Source organism: Hypomesus transpacificus, chromosome 2 (genome assembly GCF_021917145.1).
Source record: "Hypomesus transpacificus isolate Combined female chromosome 2, fHypTra1, whole genome shotgun sequence".
Lineage (NCBI taxonomy): Eukaryota > Metazoa > Chordata > Actinopteri > Osmeriformes > Osmeridae > Hypomesus > Hypomesus transpacificus.
The window spans coordinates 15,619,005-15,644,423 of NC_061061.1; the positions used below are offsets into that span (position 1 = coordinate 15,619,005).

Here is a 25,419-nt window from a genome sequence, read left to right on the forward strand (position 1 = left end):
TATTGAATCAATATTAATAGTATGCTACAGTATGTACTTCTCTGAATTACTCATTATTGTTATTAAGAAAATGTGTGCAGCAGCAAATTTGTTTGCCAACAGTGGACTGTTTTGCATAGACCAGAGTTTAAATGCACAGCTCCCTCTAGTGTTACCATAGAAAAAAAAGCATGCAACAGCAGGGTAAAAATCTATGGCTAACAAAATCAATTTCCACACAATTGCATCATCAACATAGAGTCAGAAAAGAACTGTGAAACAAAAGCAACTCAAAGATACCCATACCCATTCTTTTGAATCTATTTATTACAAAATTGACATTATTCTGAATATCTACTCAACCCCCCAAAACAAAGCATAATGAAAACCCAACAAATTAAAATAAATATAACATTTCCATAAATATATTTGTATGTCAGAGCATAGGTCATATTGTATCTCTGTAATATGATATATTGGTAACTCATTGTTTTCTCCCACTAAAACCCTTGAACAATAACATCTAAATTGATGATGACATATTGCAGTTAGGTACATAATTTATTTATAGACACACATGTAGCTGATACTTTTTTGATGGGAAAAACAAGCTAAATCCTGTACAGCTAAATAGAATACAGCTAACATTAGGTACTGTAGAGCCTTATTTGGGAATGTTTTTAGGATCTGTTCTTACAATCACAAAAACAAGTGCACTTGGGTTTCCTTCAGGACCCACACAGCCCTCTACAGGCTTTACATTCTGAGAAACTGTGAACATGGAAACCAGGACCTTATATCTCATAACATAAGGAATATAGAGTTAACTTGAATGAAAATGCCAAACCAACCAACCAAAATGTACCAAGATATTGTCATTTGGAAATCCTTTCACGGTGATGATCACCAAATTAACTGGAGCACATACTGTAAGTGTCAATGACACAAATGAACGCTTCAGTAACACAACATTTATTGATTATCTACCGTACTTTTTAGGCTATCAGAATTTTTGAAAGGTAGGTTCAAGCACAGCAAGGAACTCACTAGTTCAACCAAATTAAATGACCTGCTCACAAGGGCATTTCAAATCCCCATGCTCACCAAGATGTTGTGTGTGCGTGGGTGCGTTTTGTAGGTTGTTCTGCAGTAGAACACAGTTCCTAACCCACTCGGTCTTTGCCCTTTTCCCAAGACATTGTTGTCAAGGAGACACATATCACAGTCCATCCATCATGGCCAAAAGGTCATCACCTTTGCTGCTGATATTTTGACATGGCTCTCCTGCCTCTGTGAACTCCCCCATGATCCTGGCCAGCTCCGCATTGGCCTGCTGATCCTGAAAAGTCAAGAGAAGTCAATCCTCCAATGGCTTAGTAGAAAATTATCCTCAGGTGGGCTTATGCCTTCCTCCTCAATATCCTGTTACACAGATCCATTCATGTAATTCTGGTAACATGTCATCTTTAGCCTTGCCTATTAGCTTTTCCATTGGTGCGGGTGTCTGACTTTGAATGAGTTTGTCTTTGAGGTGACACTGTAAAAAACGTATCTTTGCAAGACCTATGCTTGTTACTGTTGATACTGGCGCATAAAATAGGGTTGCCATTAGCTGATTTTACCTTTGTTGCTTGGATGTTTATGACTTCGTATGATAGTTCATCTGGCCTCGATATCAAAGCCTCCCTACAACCAAAAATGTAAAAAAATAAATACATTATTATTTCAAAAACAAAACTATTAAATACCAAATAGCTCTTTCATCATGTTGTGGCTTGAACACACAGGCAGGTTTGGCTTTTACAACGATAGCAGAGACAGACCACATTTACATTTAGTCATTTAGCAGACGCTTTTATCCAGAGCGACTTACAGTAAGTACATGGACATTCCCCCGAGGCAAGTAGGGTGAAGTGCCTTGCCCAAGGACAAAACGTCATTTGGCACGGCCAGGAATCGAACCGACAACCTTCTGAGTAATAGCCCGATTCCCTAACAGCCTAACAGCTCAGCCATCCTAAGTTAACCTATACATGTAAAAGAGGACTTACTCTTCTTCTTCGTCTGTGGCAAAGAGATTAACTCTAAAGCTGCTGTCAGCATTAACTGGTTTTTCCACCTCCAAACCTCCCATTAACCTAGCGAGTAGGTTCAGCTCCTCCTTGGCTAGCGGGTTAGGAGCTGTGTTTACCTATGCCGGGAAAAAGAGCATATTACAAATTTGAAGTAACACCTTTGCTGATGTTCTTGTGTATTAATTGGATTTAGGTGATGTAGTGACAGCGAGCAACAAAAGAGCATATGACCTTTTGGGCAGAACAACTATCATTTGATTGTTTAATAAGCAATTGCAGTGGACACTGATATAACTTCAGTTTGGTTTTGTATGACGCAAGCTTGTTCATACTATAGAGAGTAGCTGTATCTACCATCTCACCTTAGTGTGTTGTGCAGAGTTTTTGGATGTTCCTGACATGTGAGTTTCCACTGCGCGGCTTACACTATACCTGTGGTAAACAAGCAAGCATTTGAGAAAAAACACAAAAATTAGGCAAAATACCTTGGTTAGCCTTCAGTGTGTAGACTGATAACTACTGTTCAGTCTGCAGACGGCTTGCTAGTCATTCTTACATATTGGTGCCCAGTTTGATGACCCTTTCTCCAAACATGTCAAAGGATCCTTCACGGAGAGCACCAGCATAATTCCCACCATTACGGAACTGCAGCCTCTTTATCTCCTCACCATTGCAGCTGAACATTCTAAATAGATAACAATACAGAATATTTAACAAATGTGTATTTAACATGACACTGGAATGTGTCAATACAAACTAGCATTTGTGACATGCCTTAGTATCAGTGCCCAGTCTGACTGTGTTGTTTTGTGCATTTGACAATAAAAGACTTGATCTATCACTGAAGGTTAAAATAACTGAATATATTATACAGTTTATCTTCCAATATTTTTATTAAAAGCTATGCATTGATTATAATGTTGATGACACACGCTGTTTCGGCGGAAAGATGCCTTCTTACTAGTCTGACGTTGTCATACTCATAATTTTAGTCAGAATATGACTTCTTGACAACTTCCTGACCACCTTTTTTTGTGGGTGGAGCTAAGTTGGGCTGACAGCCAGGCTACCTTCTTACACCAAAAGCAGTTAAACATCCTGAAATCCACATCAAAATGATTGTGTTTCCTTTAGTTTACATGTTTTCATTTGCCCTTTTGTTCCAAACACATAATGAATCTTCCCAAAGACATGATAAATACACTTTAAGCACGGCTGCCCACTGATACACTAAAAGCAGAAAAATCTAAATTTAGAAAACGGCGGCTTGATGAACACAGCCTCGGTAATGCAATTAGCTGCAGTTACGCCTGTCCAAAGACGACAGTCTGTGGCAGTGGGCGGTATCTGGGAGAAATACAGCATGTGGCATCAAATAGACACCAAGTTAATTGACATATATAACAGAGAGCAAACTTCTACCGCATCCAACGGGTTGTGAATGGATAAACAAGTAGTGTTGTTTATTAGGACTGTACTTTGTTCGGGTGTAATTAGAGCATTATTTCCATGTTACCTGATGAGTCCAGGAATTTGTGTTCCATGGGGAACAGGACCAGTAGTAGGGAGGACAAAACGTCCATTGGAATTCTGCACCTTGTCTTTGAGGAAGATTGACACCTGGACATAAAAATCAGACAATGTATTGAGCTAATTTCACATGCTCTCAAAACAAATAAATGAACCACCTCAACATTCCTTATTGCAGTGTAAAACAACTAACACTCACTCGTATGTGCATGTCTTGAAAGAAGATGAGTAGAGTCTGTCTAATTAGCTGAAACTCACCACTAGACAATGGTGAATATATCTGTGAAAAATAACAATGTTTGGTTAAGGCAAAAGCTAAACTTGGTATCCATTGTATCAATTACCACATGGCCTTTTCAAATGTACTTGGAATCCACATCCACCATGTTGCGGAATCAAACTGCTTTCTGTTTGTAGCTAGTCTACATTCAACAGCACTATTTACTCTACGGAAGCAAGGCTCTGGTACCTCAATGAGCTGTCTGTATGTCTCATCAACCTGGCTGAGAATACTTGGTGTGTCCTTCACAAAGTCTTTTATGGCATCCATGTGGTTGAAGGACACAAGGAGTATATCTTTGGGTCTTGGGCAGAGGAGCACCTGGTACTTGAAGGCCATGGTCATCAAGTCATAAAGCTGATAAAATGATCAAACATAATCAACTAAGATGGCATCATCGTCAGTATTGTGAACATTTGTATTTGTAACATGTACACCAGAGGGAGCAAAAAATTATGATTAATAATGAATAAAGAATGTATTGGCCAGATTAGTTGTACTACATCACCCTTAAAAGAAAGATGAAGTTAAAAAAAACATTGGTGCAATGGGCAACATAATGATTTAGGGCATATGCTCAGTACTTCACCATTGCAAACTGCAAAATCCCAAATGTAATGACCCCTATGATTTTCTAACATCTACTGGCAAATTAGATTTATATTTATTGCTAAGAAAAGGATCCAGCGCAAATATGTGATAGATTGTTTTGACATCATACACTTCTCACAACCCAGTCTATAAGCATCAGCACAAAGCTGCTTGAAGGCTGCAACAGATAATCTACAGTCGTTCTTCTGCTCCTACCTTGTCCATGCTAGCCTGGTTGAGTCTCATAATTGAAGCATGGGCTAGTCGGTCAAACACTGTCCTCAGAGCCTTCTTGGAGTATAACTCCTGAGGCTTGAACAGCTCCTCCAGAAACTTCTTATTAAACATGGTGGTGATGATGTCATTCATCACTGTTCAAAGGCAAGGTAAAAAAGTACAGGAAACATAAAATGTGGTTACAGACTAGAGCTTACTACAATATTGTTCCTGCAGCAAGCAGTGCATAATTCTATTGCCATTGTATAATTCACCTATCCCCAAACAAAGCAATAGCATTAAAATAATACAGTATGCCTACATACAGGTAGACATCCAATAAACATGCAGTTTTGCACGGGAAGGGTGAGTAAATAATAAATTACTGTGCTTGAGAAGACCAATGGGTAAAAAGGTCATTTTTTTTCTTTTAGTCGGCAGAAATCTACCATTGCATTAGCTTCTTAATGAGCATGTTGGTTTGTTTTCTCTACAGGCCGTGAGTAAGCAGAGCATGTAGCTAGTGAATGCATTGCATGAGAAACATCAAAATACCTCTCCTTCTGTCATCCTCTATCCAATCAGCTACAACGATGGAGAGTTTAAAAGTTAATAAGCAAATGAATAATGCTCGTTTTATTTGTGCCAGGTTAGGATGTTGCAAAATAGTGCAACAACATTTCGTTTTAACTGATAGATAACCAATCAATCATAAAAAGTATTACCTGTCCAGATAGTTCATAATGTGGTTAGGTCAATATAGGTGAAATTAGCTATCTAATACAATGCACTTTACCTTAAAACTTTTTGTCGTTCCTAACCACACTACTGTACACTAAAGAAAGAAATCAATATAGATAGACTACTAGAGAAAGTGTGTGTGTGTGTGTATGTGTGCGTGTGTATGTGTGTGTGTGAGTGAGAGACTTTTGCTTTTCAATGAATTAACAAATTCAACTCGCAACTGTTATCTGGTAAATATTGTTTGTTAGCAGCTACTGTAGTTAGTCAACTAACGTCTCACTGTACAGATGGCTAGCATGTTAGCTAGCTAGCTTACAGTAATAGCTGAATGGCTCTCTACCTTTCTTGGCTTTGTCAGCAGGGATGTTCTGAGCTCGTAGGCGTTGATCCAGTATGTACAACATTTCTCCACCAAGATTAATGAAAAGCAGGGGAAGCGTCCTAGAAGACATGTTTGTTTGTCGATTGATTAGGTCACAAAAATAACTTGGTCGATAACCCGTTTCCTCAGTCGAATATGACAATTTAGTTATCAAGCTAGCTAGCTAGCTGGAAAGCCATTCGATGATGGTAGAAAGCGTCGCTAAGCTTTCTTTCGTTGCCAGGTCACGAAGGAAACGAGCCAATCAGTAATGTCTAATGCGTGTCTTCGTCAAGGTGGGATAATTACGTTATTCCACATTTCACTTTACACATATGACAACTGAAGCCTCGAGACAGCACAGATAACAGCGTTTCAGATACAAAAAAAACTTTATTTTCTTGAATGTAATAATACGTTCATACGAAATAACAAAAGCTATTCCAATTTCAAGACAGTTGGGAATAACTAAGGTTATTGTTATATTACTATTTGTCAAGTGAATTCAACAACAACAACAACAACTCAATTGTTCATAGTGTGTGTTCATGTATGAGGCACAGTTCTGTTTACATGGTCAACTCAAACATCCCCATTTCTGATGCGAATTTCTCGTGCCATTCTGCATATCTCACACAATCCACAAAAAAAGGTCATCAAGGCATCATTGCATACTGTCCCCTGTTAGAAAAGAATACAATGTTGTGTTACTGGTGAGCATAACCATTACCCCAAATAGCAATTAAAAAAACACCCCCTGAACCAAAATTATTTTACAAAGGCGCAAAGTTGACCCTTGCTGTCTTTCCTAACAGGACAGCTATAGATTTTAGGGATACAATATGGTGTAACTACATGTCTGTACTCCAGAGTGTCTTATGCATACTGTCTGTGAAGGCACGTACCTGAATACCATAAGTCAACCTCATGTGAGTCCTCATGGCTGTCATACCTCCTGGTAAACATCCCAAACACGGATTCTCCCCATACTTGTTCGCTGTGTAGCAACCTAATGCTATTGGACAGATGCAGCCTATGCCACCTGTGTAAGAAATTTGAACGTTGTTGTAAAATACAGGTCTCCAAAACCATTAAACCAAGCCAAATTTCCGTCATGTTTCCAGGATGCAGAGCTGAATGATGCAATGTAACACTCCGTACTCACACACTAGGAAGTCATTGCAGCAGGAACACAATCCGGTACTCCAGTCCCCTGTCTGAACATTGGTACCATATGACCCTGCTCCAGGTTGGTGGGTTATCACTGGGTTTGACATGACAGTCAGCGTAGAGTAGTTTTAGCCTTTTAAAGACAAATCACACGGTTAATGTAGGATGCTTTAAGACAGGAATGACTGATGTCTGGTCATTTTTACAACCTTGAAAGGAAAAACATTGTGCTGAGAACATTTTGTAATTCATAGAATTCACTCTTTGCAGTTTTGTATGCAAAGTCCATTAATTACGAATTTGTTATTTTTGACACAGCGTAATTGTATATACCATCAAAATGTATATTTCTAATGTGATAAAGGATGAAGCATGTCACTCACCACCGCTGTTGCGTTGCTCTAACCCTTTACAGATCTGAGTTGATGATTCTAAACAGGAAATTGTGACACACTTGCTCTGCAAAGTGCTGGTTAGTTACTCACTGTTCTACTTCCTATGATGATCATCATGTTCTTTTTCTCATCCTGTGAACACACGATCAAGTTCACACACTCACTCAATAGAAAAATGGCTCAAAACGAAAATATACATACAAAATGAAATTGCTCAACTGAGAAACAGTTCAAATATTGTGATACTGTGTAAAATCAGATAAGTCTTTTGTTCTTTAAAGTTTTTTTTAGGAATTCTTCATCTTCAAAGTCAAATCAGGGAAGTCACTGTGTACTATGATATATTTTACACATTAGGTTGAATCGCAACAGAAAGTACAACTCCATTATTTCACATCCTCTTTAGTTATATTCCAATCATATCTTCCTACATTGCAGTCACAACCAAAGCGATTAAATAAAAACTCTTGCAAATGATGAACCACAGTTCATTTATTGATATCCATCAAGTAAATACAACCCCCACGCTAAACAGTAATCTGCATTATTGCAGCAGAAATATTTTTTCAAACACAGTACTTTTTATTTAAAAAAAAAAAAAATTGTTTTGCTGAGGGAAATGAGAAACGAATGCATCAACAACCATTCTCATAAACAATAATCCCAATGTTTCCTTAAAATCTTATAAAGCAGAAACATGTTTCAATACTAACAATATTATTGGGGTGCTGCAGCTGTTATCTTTGACTGGTCAACCTGTGTGTGAGAAGCTTTTTTTTTTCCTTAATTCTGCTTTCTGTTTCTGTACCTCTTTGAAGACCTGAGAGAGAAAAAACACATGGTCAGCCAAAATCATGCTAATGATGATAAACAAGTTATTATAAGTAACATTATTCAATGACATGAAGCTAGTTCAGGTGGCCCATTGTATAAGCCAAAAATACCATCTCTGCCATTGATGTCTAGATATGGTCTCTAGTTGAATTTCTGAAGCAAAACCAGACCGCCAAAGTTGTGTCTGTGCTCATTCAATAAATATTGATGTTAAACTATTACCTGCCTGAACCAGATTTGCAGTGTCATGCATTCATCATTAGTAAAATATTTGCTAGCAGATTTCAATTTTGAATGTGTATCGATTCCACGAGGCCTTAAGCTCTCTACCTTGATGCAGAGGGCTTTCTTGGTCAGCCAGCGCCGGGTGATCCGCCTATAATACTCGGGGGGGAATGTATAGGTGATATCCAACTCCTGGCAAACACGTTCAAAAGTGTCATAGCGAGTCATCCTCAGGTGCTTCAGCAGCTTCTTCCTGCTGTCGATGGCCATCAACATCCTCCTTTTGTTAGCTTTGTCCTAAAGTAAATGTATTGAATCAGAGGACATAAAACTAAGGGGTTATGACAATCAACCAAAATAACTAATAGGGGAAAACTTGACATTGAATATAATCTCCTTCAAGAGCATTTACCTCTCTTACTGAAAGAGGAAGTTGGGGACATTTTAGGACATACATAACTAGGACTGAATTATAATAATGGGTAAAAATGTGACAACAGTGAATAGTACAGAATTTTGCAAATGTCTTTGTGGAATATGTATGGTCTGTCATAATTTCCCAGCATGCAGTTATTACCACAACTCAATCTAATTTCAGGCCATGGTGTACAGAGGAAATCCTGCTGTCAAAACTCTTACCAAAGAGGCGGGGGAGTAATAATGAAATGTGTGGAAAGATGTGTTCATGTCACTGCTATTGCGGCTTTAACATTACTTATGTTCCACACACACACCTTTGCATGTTTGTGCAGGTGCTCTTGATAGTTCCTGATTCTCACAGTCAAAACGGCAACTGAAGAAAGAAAAAGAAACATCCCACAGTAGACATATTATGACTTGATTGTTCTTAGAGTAAAAGTAGTGTCTTGCTCTCGACTTTGAATTAGAATTTACTCTTGACTTCGGTGGAGCAGCGGTCAGATTCATCCCTCTGGACTTTTTCAATCAGCTGCTCCTTTTTCAAGCGTAGTTTTTCACTCTGAGGATGTGTCAAGGGATTATACAATTATTTCCCAAATCAGGCCAAAAAATGTCGCCCCTCTAGAGAGACTTGTTGACTAGCAGCTAACAGCATACAATACCATTACCATAAATTAGCCTATGAACACTACAAAGTCATTATAATACACAGAGTCATTATAATTTATGGAAAGATAAGAAATACAGTGGTCTCAGTGAGAGCAGACCAATGGAGGACACAGGGACATACATGGCTTGCTAGTTCCAATGTCAGTATTCTCTTGACCAGGTCATCAGTTCTGGCAACACAGAAAATAATACCATGAAGACTCAAATTGCACTGGATATCTAATAAATTAAACCCATTGTTAAGTAAGAACATGAATTAGGTTTTCTTATCAGTGTTTACATTCATAAAATAGTGCACATACGTTTGAGCAAGGGGAACTGCCGCATAATCCATTTTCAACATCGTTGGAGGAAGATCACTGAGCTGGCTTTGAAACACTGCATAAAATCAAGTAAAGGGAGTCAGGTGGCTGAGCGGTTAGGGAATCGGGCTAGTAATCTGAAGGTTGCCAGTTCGATTTCCGGCCGTGCCAAATGATGTTGTGTCCTGGGCAAGGCACTTCACCCTGCTTGCCTCGGGTGAATGTCCCTGTACTTACTGTAAGTCGGTCTGCATAAGAGCGTCTGCTAAATGACTAAATGTAATCAAGTGCCCACAGTATTTGTTACATAGTTAAAAACAGTGAGATACTTCCAAAGAAGGTTTGTTTTCCTCAAAGAACATACCTGGTTTCCTTTTCCTTGCAGCTCGGGCATAGTTTCTAACAGGCTGAATGGAAAAGCTTCCAGTGCCTGGAGGAATATAATAAAAATGTTTCACATTAAATACATTTAGTCTAACAAGTGGATTGGAGTATGTGCTGAACTTGAGACAACTGTAGAACATTCTGCACATTGTCTTGCAATGAAGAAATCATCGCTATGGTACAGTTTATTTTGCTTTGTGTTTATGAGAGCAATAAGCAAGGAAGAAAGGTAGCCTCCAGTCAATATAAGTAGCCTAGTTAGTGTGGTGTGATAAACGCTACTGTGGTTTCCCCACATCCTCTTGATCAAAACCACTCATCAGCAGAACTCATTAATAATCAGTCTTGTTTGGTCTCTAAATACAAATAACCAGCCCATTCTAGCATTAGTTTAATTTAAAAAAATGTGTAGCATTTCCTTGCCACCATAAATAAATAACTGCCATAAGATCACTAATTCTGACGGGCGATGTCCTAGGTGGAATATGACACATCCACAAGACTTTCTCTGATGTAGCTATCATGGCCTCTGGAAAGTACAGTGCCATCTACTGACCTGCTTGAAATCATACCGTTTTTAATAATCTCTTTTTTTCCTCCGTCTTGGAAAATAAAACGAATTAATGCACAGATCATATAGTTAAACGTAGCCCGTTGGCAAGAAGAGTTCCATGATTTTTTAAATAAGAACGTACTGATGATACAAAGAACAATCAGCAAAGATTTCAAACATATTTAATCTCTAACCCAGGTAGCTATAACAATTCCCCCCCGACGACATATCTATCCAGTAGGCCCACATAGTTATAGCTAAAGGTAGGTTGTGTTTTTTGTTGTTGCTGCCATACTCACCTATGTTCGCAGGCCTTGCAATCAAATGCGATAAACATGCCCCATTTTTCAAAGGGAGACCTGGGGTAGTCCCATTTAGTCTTGATATAATACCACTTTCTCGCAAAACGATAGAGGCCGTTTTTAAAGCACCCCTTAGTGCCAAGCTTGTGAACATAGTTGATACACAAACAACTTCAGTCTTTCAACTAAAAAATGAAAAATCCTGACAGCATTTGTCCCCTACAGGAGGGCCGCCATTTTGCTAGACTAAACTAGTAGAACATGATCAAGAAGGGTCTAGGTTAGTTAATCGATGCTTGATTTTAATCGATGCTTGACAAAAAATACATCGAATATTTAGGCTATTGTAAATATACCCTGCATATGCCCCATGTTGTTATGCAGCATGAATACAATATATTAACTCCCCCCCCCCCCCCCCCCCCCCCCCCCCCCACTCCCTCTCGCTTGCTTCCGATTTCTGGGAGATTGTATAGCATTTGCGGGCGTCAGGGAGCCACTATTAAAATGCGGGAGACTCCCAGAACTTCCGGGAGACTTGGGATGTCTGTGATTGGATTAGGTACAGCACTGTGGAGGTTAATGGCACTTCACTCTGAAATGTTCTCGGAATCCAAATGAACAATCTAACCTGCATGCAAATTCCAATCATTTCTTTAATGTCTAATCAACAACTGGGGTTAAATGTCATTTTCAGCATCATTCATTGTTAATGCTTGAAGCAAAGGAAAGTCTTCCCAAAGAAAGCCCACCCCTCCCTGTCCCTGGGCACCATGTTGACACTCTCTAAAGGCCATCTCTTCACTGGGTAGTCCATGGTCAAAGATGTGTGTGTCCAGGAATGGCTTTGGGCTGTCAGGCTCCTCTTCATACAGAAGTGGCTGAGTGGACTCTGACCGCAAGTATTTGTGAGACTGGGCCTCTTTCTGAGCTGCTGCCTGACTGGCTGGCTGACTGGCTGGCTGACTAGCTGTCTGGCATTCTGGCCTACTTGCTGGTTGGCTCGCATATGGACCAACAAAGATTACAGTGCCATATGTAACTGATTCTTGTTGTGACCCGGAGTAACCAGGGCTGAGAGGGGAGCCACAAATGGACTCGCCTAGGTCACTGGTATCGTTGCCACTTCCATAGTCCAACCAAGGGTCATCTTTAAACTTTACACCCCCTTCCTCCAGTATTTTGTTGGGGATGTCAATAAAGCTGAGATGAGATAGACAGACTGAGGGCAATTCCTGGATTGGAGAAGTATCCTACATTACGGAAAAAGGATAATTATTTGCTTAGTTTTGTCAAAATATTATCATGCACAAAGAGGAATGCTAAAGAGAGTACAAAATGAAACACCTGGATTTCTTCTGATGTGGTCCACATCTTGATGCTGCTGTTAGCTGGGTCTGGGATCATGGGCCAAAAGCACGTCTTCAGCCTTAAGATATGAATTGATTATGTGGTGATAAAAAAAGCAAGATTGTGGTAATTGCTGATATGATGAACTAGTAAAAGGCTCACCGCTTCTGCTTTGTGAAACAGGTTAAAGCTGTAAAGATGACAAACAATGACACACCAACACAAACTACAATCACAGCCATGACAACTTCCAGGGCATCTAAAAAAAAGGAAGCAGAAAAAAAGCCTTTATTAATTCTGCTTTTGTGATGCATCTGTAGCACCCATATATACATCACCACCACACGTATAAATATTTATAGAGAAATATACAAACCTATGGTCTCAGGTTTGACAAACTGAACTGTTGTCCCGTTAAAACTCCCTCCATATGTGCTGACCATGATAAAAGCTTCTAAGACGGATGTTGAGCTGATCTCATTTAAGACCGCTATCCTTTTTGTTAGGTCTCCATTCACAACTGAAAAAAGTGTGGGAAAGTGTCATTACATGACTTATACAGTGAAAGCTAATCAGAGCAAAATGCTAAATATATATTATTCCCCAACCTTTAACATTTCCCTGTTTATTCCAGTAAAATATCTTGTAGCTGTGGATGATTCCATTTCTTTTGGTTAAAGGAACTTCGTCCCAGGTCAGCTCAATTTGTGGATGCCGGTTCTTCCTAATCCTCAGAATTGGAGCTTCAGATGGGGCTGTCATACAAACGGAAGGACACTTAGATCTCACAAAATCATATTAGGAAAAATCATAAACGCTTTGATCTTTCACAACACAGGGCTATCATAAACAGCACAGAGGACTAAAGTAAGGTTTACTTCAGCATATGCCCAGCAGAGGGAAGCATTGTATCAAAGTAATTTTCTTTGCAATATAGGCTCACCTAGTATTTGCCCAAAGGGGGTCAAAGACCCCCCATTTCAGTCTTTGATCTCACAAAGACCAAGGTGCAAGGTCTAGTCTTTACCGACTTACCCTTTTGTCTAGAGTATGCTTCAACGGTTCGAGAAATGCCAATCTCATGCCTATACGTTGCGTACACAGAGATCCCATAAGGCCTATACGGCTCAATGCCCTCTGCAAACAAGAATAAATGGATTAGGGAAGGTCCATGTTCATGCATCCCTAGAAACCGTGTGAACAAAATCAGCGAAGTGCATCCTGTCCACAATGAAGGGTTTGAATCAAAACTAAAGATAAAAAATAAAAAATAAATATGCTGGGCATACGTGATATGACAAAGCTGGATTGATTTCTGTCATTCCAGTCAAAGAAGATGTGGGGTGGGTCCCTTTCACACAAGGGTCTCCACTCTACCACATATCCGGTGATGTCAGACGACAACGAGACCGTCGCCCACTCTACCATAAGAGATGAGTCCCCATGAGAAACCACACGGACATCTGACACTGCAGGCAGAGCTGAGGACAAGAACGACAAAGTTCTTGTTCATGTCACAGACGCAAAATAGGACATACATCGTCTGTTTTTATAACACAATCCAATGATTTTGCCAAACGATGAACCGTTCGTCCTGCAGATACATCTGAATCCTTCCCATGAATATTCAATGCGAAGACCCACAAAGTAAAGAATCCGTAGGCTACCTCTGTTCAGAATGACAGGCACTTCCGTTGGAACGGACCTCCCTGCAGCATTCACAGCCCTGAGATACACTCTTCTGATTTCTCTGGGAAGCTGAAAAGTACAGCGGCTGGCTGATGTCGAGCACACTTGGATTCTCTCCCCTCGTGCTCTCAGGAACGAGACGATGTAGGACACATTCATGCTATTGGCACGAAATTGGGTGGACGGCTACAAGGGGATTTGAAGAACATAGTTTCTGAACTACTGCCAACATGAAAGAAAACACAACATTGTGTCATGTGTTGAGGTTTTTTTGCAGTCTGTATTATTTTGTGTGTTTGACTGTGTGTGTGCATGTCTCTTGCCTTCCACAACAAGCACACAGTGAGATTATTTTTCCTCTGCTCCCCAGATACCTTTGTCCAAAAGTCAAGTCTTCCAGTCGGAGCTGAGAAGAGACAGGGAAGACACTCAAAAGTGGAAAGGTCTCCACTTTTCTCATTAGCTTGAGAAAGAACACAATTGTCTATACATGCACTTTAAAAGACGCCAACACAAGTCAATACATCAATTCACCCAAAGCTATGGCAGGATAGAAAATGTAGAACATCATACAGCATACTGAGTAGAGAGAAAAGTAAGCCTAGCGAAAGGAAGGTCAAATATATAACTCCCCCAAAATGTTGATGCATAGTACCCTAGTACATACCCTTTTCTTGGGTGAATCCAACATGGCTGCGACTCCATTCGCTCCAGGGGCTCTGATTGTATCGAACTCGGAGTCGTGCTAGGTACTCCTTTCCATGGAGTAGACGACATACCGTACCGTGCATCACACGGGTCACTGGGATTACAATCGGTGCTAGGAGCTGGGATCACACACACACACACACGCACCACATGGTGATAATAGTAATTGTCAGTTTTTAAGTCAACTTGTGTTCCAAGGCAGCACTGTATGACATGGTCTTTCACCATTTTCTCATTCCACAGCTCTTTGTCTGCAGGTTTCAGTAGAACTTCCAGGTTTAATCTGTTCTCAGGTACCCACAGTAGCTGATCAGACAGACTCCAACAGAACTTCAGACAGCCATTACTATTGGGCTCCGATTGAATTGCCACAATGTTTGGAGGGTCAAACTTTGCTGCAATATGAGAGTCACATTCATTGTCAGTATTCATGGTACAGTATGTTAAGATTGTGCTGGGCCAATCTTTTCCAGTCCCATGCTTGATTTGAATGTTTCCCAGTGACAGTACTTTAATATTAAAATACTCTATCTTTGAGTTCATTAGAAGATTTTAACATAATACATACATACATCACAACAGATTCTACACACTGTTTACATCCGTACCTGACGCCACAGGCTCTAGAAGCAGATGCTTTGAAGTAGCTTGGCCCAAAGCATTCACTGATCTTACGAATATCTCCATATCCGAGAACAGGACAAAATCCCCACGTTGAATTGTGTAGTGATGGACCCCCAGTGGAATTTCATACATTTTCTTTCTCTCACTCTTTGGTAAGTCGCTGAAGAAATGAAAAAGTAAGTTATCATGTACCAGAACAATTCTCAAAACATGACATCTAAAATATTATATAAAATCTGAAATTGCATTATGAATATATCACAATTCATAAGATGAACTTTCAGAGAAGTCATATCCTTTGATACCTGATCTCTGTGTGAAGGGTGTACTGTGTTGGCAGTTGGGTGTTCTTCCCAGGGTCCCAGCTACATGTCAGAGTGCTTGGTGTAGTGAGATTAGTGACACAGCTAAGGTTCTGAGGCACTGAAGGTAAAACTATGGAAACACAAGATTTCAGGTTTAGCCAAATGCAAAAGCTGTATGCTAAATCCTCTATGTATACATTGAAGCCATATACTAAATCTATGATGCGCCACAAACAAATAGAGAAAGAAACAAAACCACTCTTACATCCAGCTTTTATCTCCACTCCTCCAACCTTTTGGCATGATTGGCCCACCAGGACACAGCATGTGAGAAAAGCTCTGGTTTCTGTGAAGTTGGAGATGAAGACCCTAGAGATGCTCCCGTTCTCATTGGCTGCTGCAGGACTGCTGGGAAGGAGGTGCTGGCCAAGGTGCCACTGCATATGAACATCTTGTCCCTCAGCCAGAGGACAGTCATTGCTGATGACACACCAGGCTGTGACGTGTGACCCTGAAGCCACCACAGGGGTAGAAGTCTGCACCTCGCTACACAGTGACGTGTTGACTTTTTATAAAGGGGAAGAGGCGCAGGAAGCAAAGAAAATAATGGTTGGCATTTGGAAGTATATCTATTGTAATACACCATGAAACAGGGAGGAAAAGTATCTTTACAGATGCCACATAATTGGGTATATTGAGTGTTCCATCTGCATAATTTGTTATCATATCTATGGTTTTGCTTTCACAAATGCCACTTTTTTTTATAACAATGTGGGTGTGGATTCTAATCAATTGTCTGTGCAACAATTGGCAAAGTGGTGCCATTTAAAACTGCTGATTTAATTTAGACGGCGCACAGCTCACCATTTTTCATTCCTTTCACAAATGCCAGGAGTATAGGGAGAACCCAGGCAGATACCATGGCGTTTAAAGCTGATAGGAACATAAAATAAATGACTGATTTTGAATGAGAAATGACAAAATCAAATGGCAACCCTTGGAATACAAACAACAGTCGAATATGTGTGTCAATAACATATTTTAATGTGGGGGAAGGGATGTGTCATACCTCATCAAAACCAATCAGAAAGATTTCATGGCGTTTAACTATTACAAGCTGACTGAATTCTTCTGTGAACTAAACTTCAATGATGTTAACATGAAACTACAGTACACACTCAACCAACAAACAATACTAAATACTCACAATTCCACATTCACATAAGACTGATCACTCTGGGACCTTGTTCGGAACTCCACTGGAAAGATGGCTACCGTCAGGACATGTCTGTGCCTCTGTGCAGTCTGAGAGGATAGAGAAAACAGTTATTGTCTGTCCTTAAGCTTGTTACTGCTATTCTTTGCTGGAAGTAGTCTGAACGGCTGTTGTTGCTCTGTGGTTAGCACAGGCTTGCTTGTTATCACTATCCTGGGGACACAGACCCAGAGGCAACTGAAACCACCAGGTTGTGAAACCCCTTGTCCTAACTCCTTGGGCTTGAAAAAAAGAGAGACTTGCGCCACCACCATCAATATTCTTTGATGGCACTGTATGATGTACAAAACAAACACATTATTTGGGATTGTTCTACAAGTGGAACAACTCATTTAAGCTTGAATTAACAAAACAGTAATGCTATTCACTTGTTTCCTGACGTCCACTGAAAATGTTTCAGTAGGACAATGTGGCCACCTAAGTCACTCTGAACCTTCTAAGACAAGCCAGGCTTTCTTGCCGTGTGAGTAGTGTTTGCATTGTGTAAAAGTCTTTCACTTATTTCTTATCAGCTTCGTGCATACAAGTCTCCACTTTGCTGTGCCATTTATTTTCTTTTTGTCTTATTACAGTGAGCTAATCGGCTCTGGCAGAGAAATTAGTGCCCCTACCGCCTGTCTCAAAATGAGAAAAATAATGTTATATTTGCCTTGATTTCTTTTGTGACTACCTTCAATGTTACCCCCAACATTATTTTGGAAGCATCAAAACTCAGTGAGAGTGGCAGTGCTCCATTAATCAAGTAGGGAATTGTTTGTCTGTATCTAACTAAATCTAACATGATAATGCCAAGTCTGGCGCATTGTCTTTTGAAATAAACACAAAGCATTTGAAATACTGCATTTTCTTTTGTGTCTGAAAGCCATATTGTAATTTACATGGGAAAACTCTACTTAACATGACATTTTTAAAGACTGTCATAACAATTTAAATGCTGTGTTACAATGTGAAGTAATTATTGTTGTGGAACAAATGTGTTTGCTTTAAAGATACACCCAGTTTGAAGCAAATCTACCCCACCACTGAAAAACTGGAATGTTGATAATACTGTAACGTCACAATGTGTGATGAGTTGTGTAACAATGTGTAGTAATGTTGTAACAATGTGTACTCTTGAGATACAGAAATCTTTTCCCACCATATTGCGTTAGAATGTTACTTACAACATACCCTTCTCTCGATATGGGGCAATATCCTCTTTGGGTGAAGCAGTGTCATTCCTGTCTCTATTTCTCTTTTTTTTTAAATCTTCTTTCAACCATTAAATTTATATTCCGTTAACAAGTTTTTTTTAGGACTGATGGCAATCATGAACTCATATGGTATTTTGTTGTTGTAAAATCAACAAAATGTTTCCCCACAAGAGAAACACATTGGGCAGAGGCCCGAGAGACCGGAAATCTCTTCTGTTGAGAAAACAACAGAAAAAAAAGGAAAGCAAGAATCCTCTACATCCTCTTTTTACATGGATGTAAGTTCACGTATAAAGACACCGAAAAATAAGACACTTACCCGACTCAAACTGAATCATGTGTTGAAAAAAAAGTTTCTTATTTAACTTATTCTTTTAATTAACACACCAAATGAAATGTACAGATTATAAATGACTGAAACATAATGCTGTTAAAATGATTGCGGAACTGTGTCCAAACAAATTTCAACTGGCTGAAGTTCATAGGACACATTTTTACCAATTAAATTAACAAAGAAGTTAGCCTTTAAGTCGTAACTTTGTAATTCAGTTTCTACCTTTCCAGCCTTGTGGCCTAGTATCATTCTCCAACATCAAATATTGTTATTTTTTCTTTTCTGTTTGGCTCAAGTGTCAAGTACAATCAGAATGAAAGGAACAGTAAGCGACTTGATCTGAAGATAAAGAAAAGCAATCAGAGCGAAGCACTACTCACACACAGCGGCAGGGCCAGTGAGGGCTTTCATCAACTTTGATGAAGAAAGCGTCAGATGAAATGAAGTCCCTGAATGTAGCTCACATTCAAGGGGCACTTGTGTTTAATCAAGCAGCCACATCCTTGTTTTGAATTAGCTATAGGCTTGTGAAACAGCCACAGCCACCAGATTGTATGTAGCCCATCACATGACAGGGCAGAACTCTTAAGAAAAAAAGTGACCGATTTTTAGGCATGTGCCTTTTACCATGGGAGGTATATACTGTATTTTGGGGGCAGGGGGACTTTAATTGGAAGGTTGCTAATTGTAATTAGAAGGGTGCATAAATCAATCAATTATCAAAAAATCAAAAATCAATTATCTTTCTGAAGCTTCATTTCATTTTAAGCTGGTCACCCACACACTACATTTTTAATCGAACCCCCACATCCCTGAATCCTCGCTCCGATGTCCTTGGAAACCTAATGAAACCTGTTAATCAGAGACCACCAGAGAAATAATCAAAGCGATGCATAACTTAGTCACTAAATTGAAATTAACAGAGTAAAGAGAAGTTGGTACTAATTAAATTGGCATAAGGTAATTATTGTGCAGTTGCCATATTTTGCTTGATCTTTTCCCTCATCAGCTGCAATGAACGATGTGCTCCCCATCCACTGAGTTTAACATTCTGCCATTCAGTGAGCATTAAAATTACCTTGGAGCCGGAAGCAAACTTGAGCTGGTGAATCCCTGCCCTGATTGTGATTCCTGTGTATGCACTAAATTTCATGTAATATCGTCTCCCTGTTAATTTTTTGAACAAATTTGCATTAACAACCTCCCCAAGTAGACATTGCTGTGATCATTGGTGCTCATTTTCAAGTGGATCAACACCCCCAAAATAATTTATGTAAAAAAATAAAATAAACTGTCCTCCTGGTCTCCCACACGCAAGTTGACTTATTTTCTCAGGCAGAGGTTTTGGGAAATAGGACTGTGGAGGCTTCGTGCATGTGCATAGCTGTTACTGAGAACCCTGAGGAGGAGGGAGGGAGGGAAAGAGAGAGAGAGAGAGAGAGAGAGGAGAGAGAGAGTAGAGAGAGAGAGGAGAGAGAGAGAGAGAGGAGAGAGAGAGAGAGAAAGGAGAGAGGAGAGACAGGAGAGAGAGAGAGAGACGGAGGCAAGGATTGGAGAGAGAGAGAGAGAGAAAAAAAGAGTGAGTAGGGAGAGAGAGAGAGAGAGAGAGAGAGAGAGGAGAGAGAGAGAGAGAGAAGAGAGAGAGAGAGAGAGAGAGGAGAGAGAGAAGAGAGAGAGAGAGAGAGAGAGAGAGAGAGAGAGAGAGAGAGGGAGGGAGGGAAGGAGGGAGGGGGTCAGACCAGCTCAGACTCACGCTCCTGCTCCCTACACGCACCCAATCCACTCCTATCTAGTACCTGTCACACACTGGCCGCAAAATGGAATTGACTATTGATTTCCCCTTACCACAGGTCAGTGGTGCTGGCAGGCTGTTGTGGGCGCTGAGAGGCTGCTGTGGTAGAGGAGGACACGAGGAGTAAGGGACCAAGAAAAAAAAAACACATTAGCCACACGGTGTCTCCTGGGTTTGTGTGTTAGGCACAAAATTACTTTTGAAGAGGCGTGTTAAAATAACGCAACAAAGGGGTGTGTTCAAATAGCTGAGCATGTTGCTATCTGAAATGGAAAGGGACAGATATGCACTTACCATGTAAACCTTTTAGTGCAACAACAGGGGCCAAGAAATATTTTATTTACGGTATTTTTCGAGATGCAGGGATAAAAAACAACCATTGGGATAGCTTTGCTGTGCCATATAAAATGTGCGTCAGTTCCCATTGTAAAACCTTGGAGGTGCCCAAAGCCATTAAAAGTTGGTTGCAATCCCTGAGTGCCATGTGAAATAAATGCAACTCTTTTTGATCTGCTTAAAAAAAAAATTGTGCTACCATGAAAAACTCTCTTTATATATGATCTTCTCTTGACCTTCCAAACTTGAAAGGGACAAGCCCATTTTTACGAGGTGCCGACATTACCTACATCACGCAAAACAGACCAGGCTCTTCAAAATAACGAGAAAGGTCTAGGGGGGGCAGGATAAATTGAGCATGCTTATAGAAATGTGTAACCCTGGCCATGTCCACTCATGGGCCCAATGCAGCAAAACAACATGCCTCTACTTAAGGCGTTGCAATGTTATATACTCCCTCGTTACACTGTGCATGAGATGTGCTTCACTCTAGGGCTTCGCAGACGCTGTCACCCCTTTGAGGAGTGGGGGGAGGAATTCAGCAGAGCATAACTTGAAGCCTAGTCACGTGGTTTGAAACTGACTCTCAGCATTTAGTTGTCAGTGTTTGTGAAACAAGTGTGCTTAATTGGCATCGCTCAGGTTAGGGCCAAGGTTGGCTCTCGCCCCAATGTTTGTTCATGGACAGTTGACTCTGTCTCTCTCTCTCTTTCGCTCCATGCAAGTGAGCTGGGTTGTTTATTCATGGATCGAGGAACGGCACACAGTTGTGGTGTCATAGCTACAAAATGCTTCTACACCTTTTGACGATGTGTTTGTCATGTTATCTTGCTGAGGCAAAGTTCCCCCAAATAATTTTTCCCACAATTGTGTAGCTGTAACAAAATATTGGATTAGAGCAAGTATAGGAGTATCAGAAGCAGTTTCTCCAGGAAGATCTGACCAGGAAATTGCACTGTTGGAAATTGCAATCTCTCCCTCTTTCTGGTTATTGGGAAAATCTACCAAGGTCCTGATCATAACGACATCCTACAATGAAGCCCATGACCTGTCTTCACTAACCAGGACCAAATTAACTCTTTCCAGGTGGGTTTCAGTCAACCAGGGTGACAAGGCCTCCTTACCTTCCATCCCTGTGCAAGTTGTCCATCCGACTTGATATATGGCCACTCTTCCCAGCCTACCCGCTCCTAAGAAACCAAGTTAATTGCTTCACTTTGTTCTGTCACTTACTTTCCTGTTTGCGTTCTGGATGAGCGTTCATAGTTGGCTCCCGCTCCGGTGCTGGGGATGATTTATAGACTGTTCAGTGTAACCTTATCTGGCTTCCATTTTGCAGCCCTCAAACACTATTCAGGAAGAGATGAAAGCCAGGATTGACATTTTAGAAAAGCCCTTCCACAGAAATCAAAAAAGGTACTTTCTGACTTCTCTGATTTGATGCCAAATCCATTTGTTTTAATGTCTGTTTAACACAAATTGTTTTGATTTAGGGAAACTGTATTTCCAAGTCAAGTCCCAATACCCTGATGTCTCCACAACATGAGCCATTGCAACACTTACTGTTTGTTAGCGAGAGACAGTAGATAGACACTAGGACACAGATTCAACCGTCTATTTTACAGCACGCGTACTCACAGCACCATGTTCTGAGATATTTTATCTTAGGCGTACCAATAGATGGCACTCAAGTAACACACAGGGCTCTGGGAGAACCGATTTTGATTGAAAAATGTAGTTAATTACAAGATGCTGCTGACGACACAGAAGTCCCTTCCTTTAACTGAGAAAACAATAGCCTCAGATTAGCACACAAAACACAAATTAACAATCAGGTCACCCATGGTGGGTGCCTTGTTCAAACAATCATTTCATGTTCACAGGTCAAGTCCCTGGCCACAGGTCAGAAGGAGATAATTCTGCTGGTTTAGCCATTTACACTAGCAGGGTTCCTGCTAGAGTGGATAAGGCCTTCTCCAGAAGGGGCAACTGGACCATACCAACAATTTCTTTACTGTTCCTAACTCCTGCTCTGGGGCTGTAGGAACCCTCCCCAAACTGCATCATCACGTGGGACAGGCTTAACGAAACCACGGGCAAAATATCCGAATGATCTAGGCTCGTACTGAATACGAGTATGCCTGTTGTGATGGTCAAATTGGAACGGAGACTCCGCTACATGAGTTAAGGGGGCAAAATAATTTTCTGGTTCAAAGTGGTTGACAACTTGTCTTCTGGGATGTGTTCCCAAATGTCTGGAATCATGGTCAGGTTGGTTCAATGCGACATGTTTGGGAAGAAAACCTCTGGGAGTGGTTTGCCCGTTGAGCCAAGGAATTGGGTAGTCTGGGTAGCTTGCTCTTTGGTGGAACTGGCCTTGAACGACCTTGGGAAAGTTTGTCTCGGCTTCTCTTGGGCCATCATTACTTTCATAGTATACGGGTCCTCTAGGTTCGGGATTGCTGGGAAACTTCCCAAGACGAGCAAGTCCAAGCGGGTCAGAGGCCCCAGGGTGTCCCAGCCCCATGGCAGCAGCTCTGGCTTAAGCAGAATCACACAATAAACGTAAAATTATTAGAAGTGGGGAGTTCTGAGTTGTGTTTTTACCCCAACAATGATGTAGTACAGACCTACCTCGTGCAGTTTTGGCACAATACACGCCTCCAGCTGAAGCAGGATGAAGCAAAAGGACACTGTCAAAATACAGAAGGTCATAATCAAAAGAAAGTTTTAAATGAATAAAGATAAGAATTTTCCAAATGTCACCCCTCCTTAAAAACATCCAATTGAATTAAACACCTTAAATAACCTGCCAAAAGCATATGCATCTTTACTGGTAGAGCAGACAAAAAAGCCTAAAGATTCAAGCACCTCACCACCTCTTGACTCCTAATATGGTGTCACTTTAAGCCTCTAACCTTCACTGACTTGATTAACAAATTACAGACAGCTGCGTTGTCATGGAGACCAAAAGCCAAACATTGAATGTGCTCAACCATTAGGCAAATTGCTTCATTACACCAGCTGATTAGATAGAGGAGCGACAGCACATTGTGGCCCTTTTTTCTTCTATTGGTTAGATTGAGAGACGCATCTAAAGCATGACTTGACTTCATGAAGGACAAACTAGTCTTTGCAGAGGGTTTTTGATATAAAGTATCATTTTGGGTCGAAATCACAGTTTCACACTCAAAAAAGTATTGATTTTGAAAAAGGAAGATATGAATGCATGCTCATCCATCTGCTGTAGAAGGCAGTAATACCATCAACATGTAAACAGTGATCAAATGTAGGTCTCCTGATAACATTAATTTTTGTTACCATGGCAACTACTGAATCTCCAAATCGATTTTTGCTATCAGCACTTGCTACCTGTGTGGGTTAGGTTTAATTGCATTTCCTAATTGACATAGGCTTGATAATTATCTGTAATTGAACATTTGAAGCATGTATGACACATGCTACCAAATCACACAATTTTGGTAAACCCATTGTTTTGTTCTCAACCTTAAACTGTGTAAGTTAGCATCATGGTAAAACCTTAACAATAGGGTTAGGCTAATCTGATCTAAAAAGCTTAAAAACATCCATTGATTTTGTTTATCACTACCTAAAGAGACCATTGCTTTAACTCAGTGTATGGATGCTACACAAGGAAGCAGAGGAAGGCTATAGCACATTACATAATTCGCCCAAATCTTTTCTGTCAGGAGGACGGACAAGATAACGGCGACTTGATTTAATTCTATAATTGCACACTCACCTTTACCCTGGACTCATACTTTGGTAATTAATAGGGTCTACCATTATTTGAAAAGTGGCATTGCAAGTAATGGAATTCAAATTGAAGGTGATGTGAAACCAAGAATGTGAATGCTTGCCGAGTTAAGAAGCTCATCTTTTCTCAGGCTGAGGTGTCACCAGGGAAAGTAATGTTGCCAAATATAATAACAGCTGCTTCCAGGGGACCAAGGACGACCCGAAGCATTGTTCCAACACTCAGAAAGCATCTGTGCTTTGTCATGACTGAGACATGACTCTCCTCTACCTGTACAGCTCTGCTTTATAAAGAGGGCATCCCAGACAGTCTATAAATTAAACTGTCTTCGTAGCGGCTGTATAAAAAGGAGGCTTAAATTGTTTTCTCGTCTCCCTTTTAGGTTAGGCTGACATCGGGAGAGAAGTGCATACAAGATCCATATACCAAGTAGGGATCTATCCTACTTGAGCTGGCTAGGGTCAGGGGGGTCAATCCTTCCTCTCAGGCCAAGGCAGGGCTGGGGTAGAGGGGAACATCTCACCCTCACAGTCAGCTGTGTGATTTCCATGAAATTGGGGACTGGTCTGTGGTTGAAATGAAACTACAGTAATGGTAGTACCAGGGCACGAATAAACCATAACCTCGCCTTTAGAGGCGTAATTAACATCCCTCACCAGAGATTTGTTTGCTGCTAATTTTCCAAATCCATGTAAATATGTATCAGAATCAATTAGGTCTCATAATGTGCCATCCTTTGAGGTTTGAGCACATCAAAGCACATAAGCACACAATCCAATTATGGTGTTTACTGTGTAGATTGAATTGCTGAACATTGCCCTCTTTAGCCCAATCGGCAAATCAGTAAACAGCACTCGCTGGAGCATGTATTTTGCAATGGTTGCTGTGGTGTGTGTGTGAGTTAATTCATAATTTTTTTTACTAGAAAACCTTCAGATACGTTTTTTCCTAATCTAGGTTATTTTCATTTTATTGCTCCAGCGACATCACATTATCACAAGATT

General features: G+C 40.4%; 4 protein-coding genes across 7 annotated transcripts; all 4 read right to left on the reverse strand.

Annotated features, from left to right (window-relative positions):
• Positions 1-306: 306 nt before the first annotated feature.
• oscp1b (organic solute carrier partner 1b) lies at positions 307-7,748 on the reverse strand. 2 transcript variants are annotated; one of them, XM_047039229.1, is made up of 14 exons: positions 7,330-7,748; positions 6,942-7,079; positions 6,682-6,818; positions 5,756-6,457; positions 5,227-5,256; positions 4,672-4,826; positions 4,054-4,221; positions 3,784-3,864; positions 3,571-3,674; positions 2,611-2,739; positions 2,417-2,486; positions 2,031-2,170; positions 1,602-1,665; positions 307-1,318 (listed from the first exon to the last, which is right to left on the reverse strand). In XM_047039229.1, the coding sequence occupies exons 4-14, from the start codon at positions 5,865-5,867 to the stop codon at positions 1,199-1,201; spliced, it is 1,173 nt and encodes a 390-aa protein (XP_046895185.1). In that variant the 5' UTR covers positions 5,868-6,457; positions 6,682-6,818; positions 6,942-7,079; positions 7,330-7,748; the 3' UTR covers positions 307-1,198. The 2 variants fall into 2 exon arrangements, with proteins under 2 accessions (XP_046895185.1, XP_046895194.1); XM_047039238.1 differs by lacking the exon at positions 5,227-5,256.
• A 70-nt stretch (positions 7,749-7,818) lies between these two features.
• Positions 7,819-11,300, reverse strand: mrps15 (mitochondrial ribosomal protein S15). Its single transcript, XM_047039252.1, has 8 exons — positions 11,028-11,300; positions 10,156-10,221; positions 9,792-9,867; positions 9,611-9,659; positions 9,295-9,379; positions 9,135-9,193; positions 8,506-8,697; positions 7,819-8,161 (listed from the first exon to the last, which is right to left on the reverse strand). Exons 1-8 carry the CDS (start codon positions 11,182-11,184, stop codon positions 8,093-8,095), a joined length of 753 nt encoding a protein of 250 aa, XP_046895208.1. The 5' UTR covers positions 11,185-11,300; the 3' UTR covers positions 7,819-8,092.
• Positions 11,301-11,668: 368 nt separating this feature from the next.
• On the reverse strand, positions 11,669-19,079 carry csf3r (colony stimulating factor 3 receptor (granulocyte)). Of its 3 annotated transcripts, none has more exons than XM_047042880.1 (17): positions 18,890-19,079; positions 16,914-17,011; positions 16,571-16,639; positions 15,972-16,271; positions 15,707-15,836; positions 15,386-15,561; positions 15,003-15,172; positions 14,737-14,896; positions 14,393-14,475; positions 14,048-14,255; positions 13,670-13,861; positions 13,416-13,517; positions 12,989-13,135; positions 12,757-12,900; positions 12,543-12,639; positions 12,378-12,459; positions 11,669-12,283 (listed from the first exon to the last, which is right to left on the reverse strand). In XM_047042880.1, exons 2-17 carry the CDS (start codon positions 16,921-16,923, stop codon positions 11,711-11,713), a joined length of 2,643 nt encoding a protein of 880 aa, XP_046898836.1. In that variant the 5' UTR covers positions 16,924-17,011; positions 18,890-19,079; the 3' UTR covers positions 11,669-11,710. The 3 variants fall into 3 exon arrangements, with proteins under 3 accessions (XP_046898836.1, XP_046898844.1, XP_046898852.1); XM_047042888.1 differs by lacking the exon at positions 18,890-19,079 and adding an exon at positions 18,153-18,420; XM_047042896.1 differs by lacking the exon at positions 18,890-19,079 and adding an exon at positions 18,146-18,420.
• Positions 19,080-22,612: 3,533 nt separating this feature from the next.
• On the reverse strand, positions 22,613-23,513 carry LOC124473294. Its single transcript, XM_047028585.1, has 3 exons — positions 23,437-23,513; positions 23,272-23,330; positions 22,613-23,178 (listed from the first exon to the last, which is right to left on the reverse strand). The coding sequence occupies exons 1-3, from the start codon at positions 23,463-23,465 to the stop codon at positions 22,658-22,660; spliced, it is 609 nt and encodes a 202-aa protein (XP_046884541.1). The 5' UTR covers positions 23,466-23,513; the 3' UTR covers positions 22,613-22,657.
• Between the last annotated feature and the right edge of the window lie 1,906 nt (positions 23,514-25,419).

Coding starts and splice junctions, on each gene's coding strand:
- csf3r (XM_047042880.1), bottom strand. Junction 15,562..15,706: donor ACCCTTCACACAGAGATCAG/GTATCAAAGGAT, acceptor TCATTTCTTCAG/CGACTTACCAAAGAGTGAGA. Junction 12,640..12,756: donor TGTCAAACCTGAGACCATAG/GTTTGTATATTT, acceptor CCTTTTTTTTAG/ATGCCCTGGAAGTTGTCATG.
- LOC124473294 (XM_047028585.1), bottom strand. CDS start 23,465: ATGCATATGCTTTTGGCAGGTTATTTAAG. Junction 23,331..23,436: donor CTTTTGGCAGGTTATTTAAG/GTGTTTAATTCA, acceptor GTATTTTGACAG/TGTCCTTTTGCTTCATCCTG. Junction 23,179..23,271: donor TTGTGCCAAAACTGCACGAG/GTAGGTCTGTAC, acceptor ATTCTGCTTAAG/CCAGAGCTGCTGCCATGGGG.
- mrps15 (XM_047039252.1), bottom strand. CDS start 11,184: ATGTTCACAAGCTTGGCACTAAGGGGTGCTTTAAAAACGGCCTCTATC. Junction 9,660..9,791: donor GCAGTTCCCCTTGCTCAAAC/GTATGTGCACTA, acceptor CTGTGTTGCCAG/AACTGATGACCTGGTCAAGA. Junction 9,194..9,294: donor CTGCTCCACCGAAGTCAAGA/GTAAATTCTAAT, acceptor TTCTTTCTTCAG/TTGCCGTTTTGACTGTGAGA.
- oscp1b (XM_047039229.1), bottom strand. CDS start 5,867: ATGTCTTCTAGGACGCTTCCCCTGCTTTTCATTAATCTTGGTGGAGAA. Junction 3,675..3,783: donor TTCAAGACATGCACATACGA/GTGAGTGTTAGT, acceptor TTTTATGTCCAG/GTGTCAATCTTCCTCAAAGA. Junction 2,171..2,416: donor ACTCTGCACAACACACTAAG/GTGAGATGGTAG, acceptor TTCCCGGCATAG/GTAAACACAGCTCCTAACCC.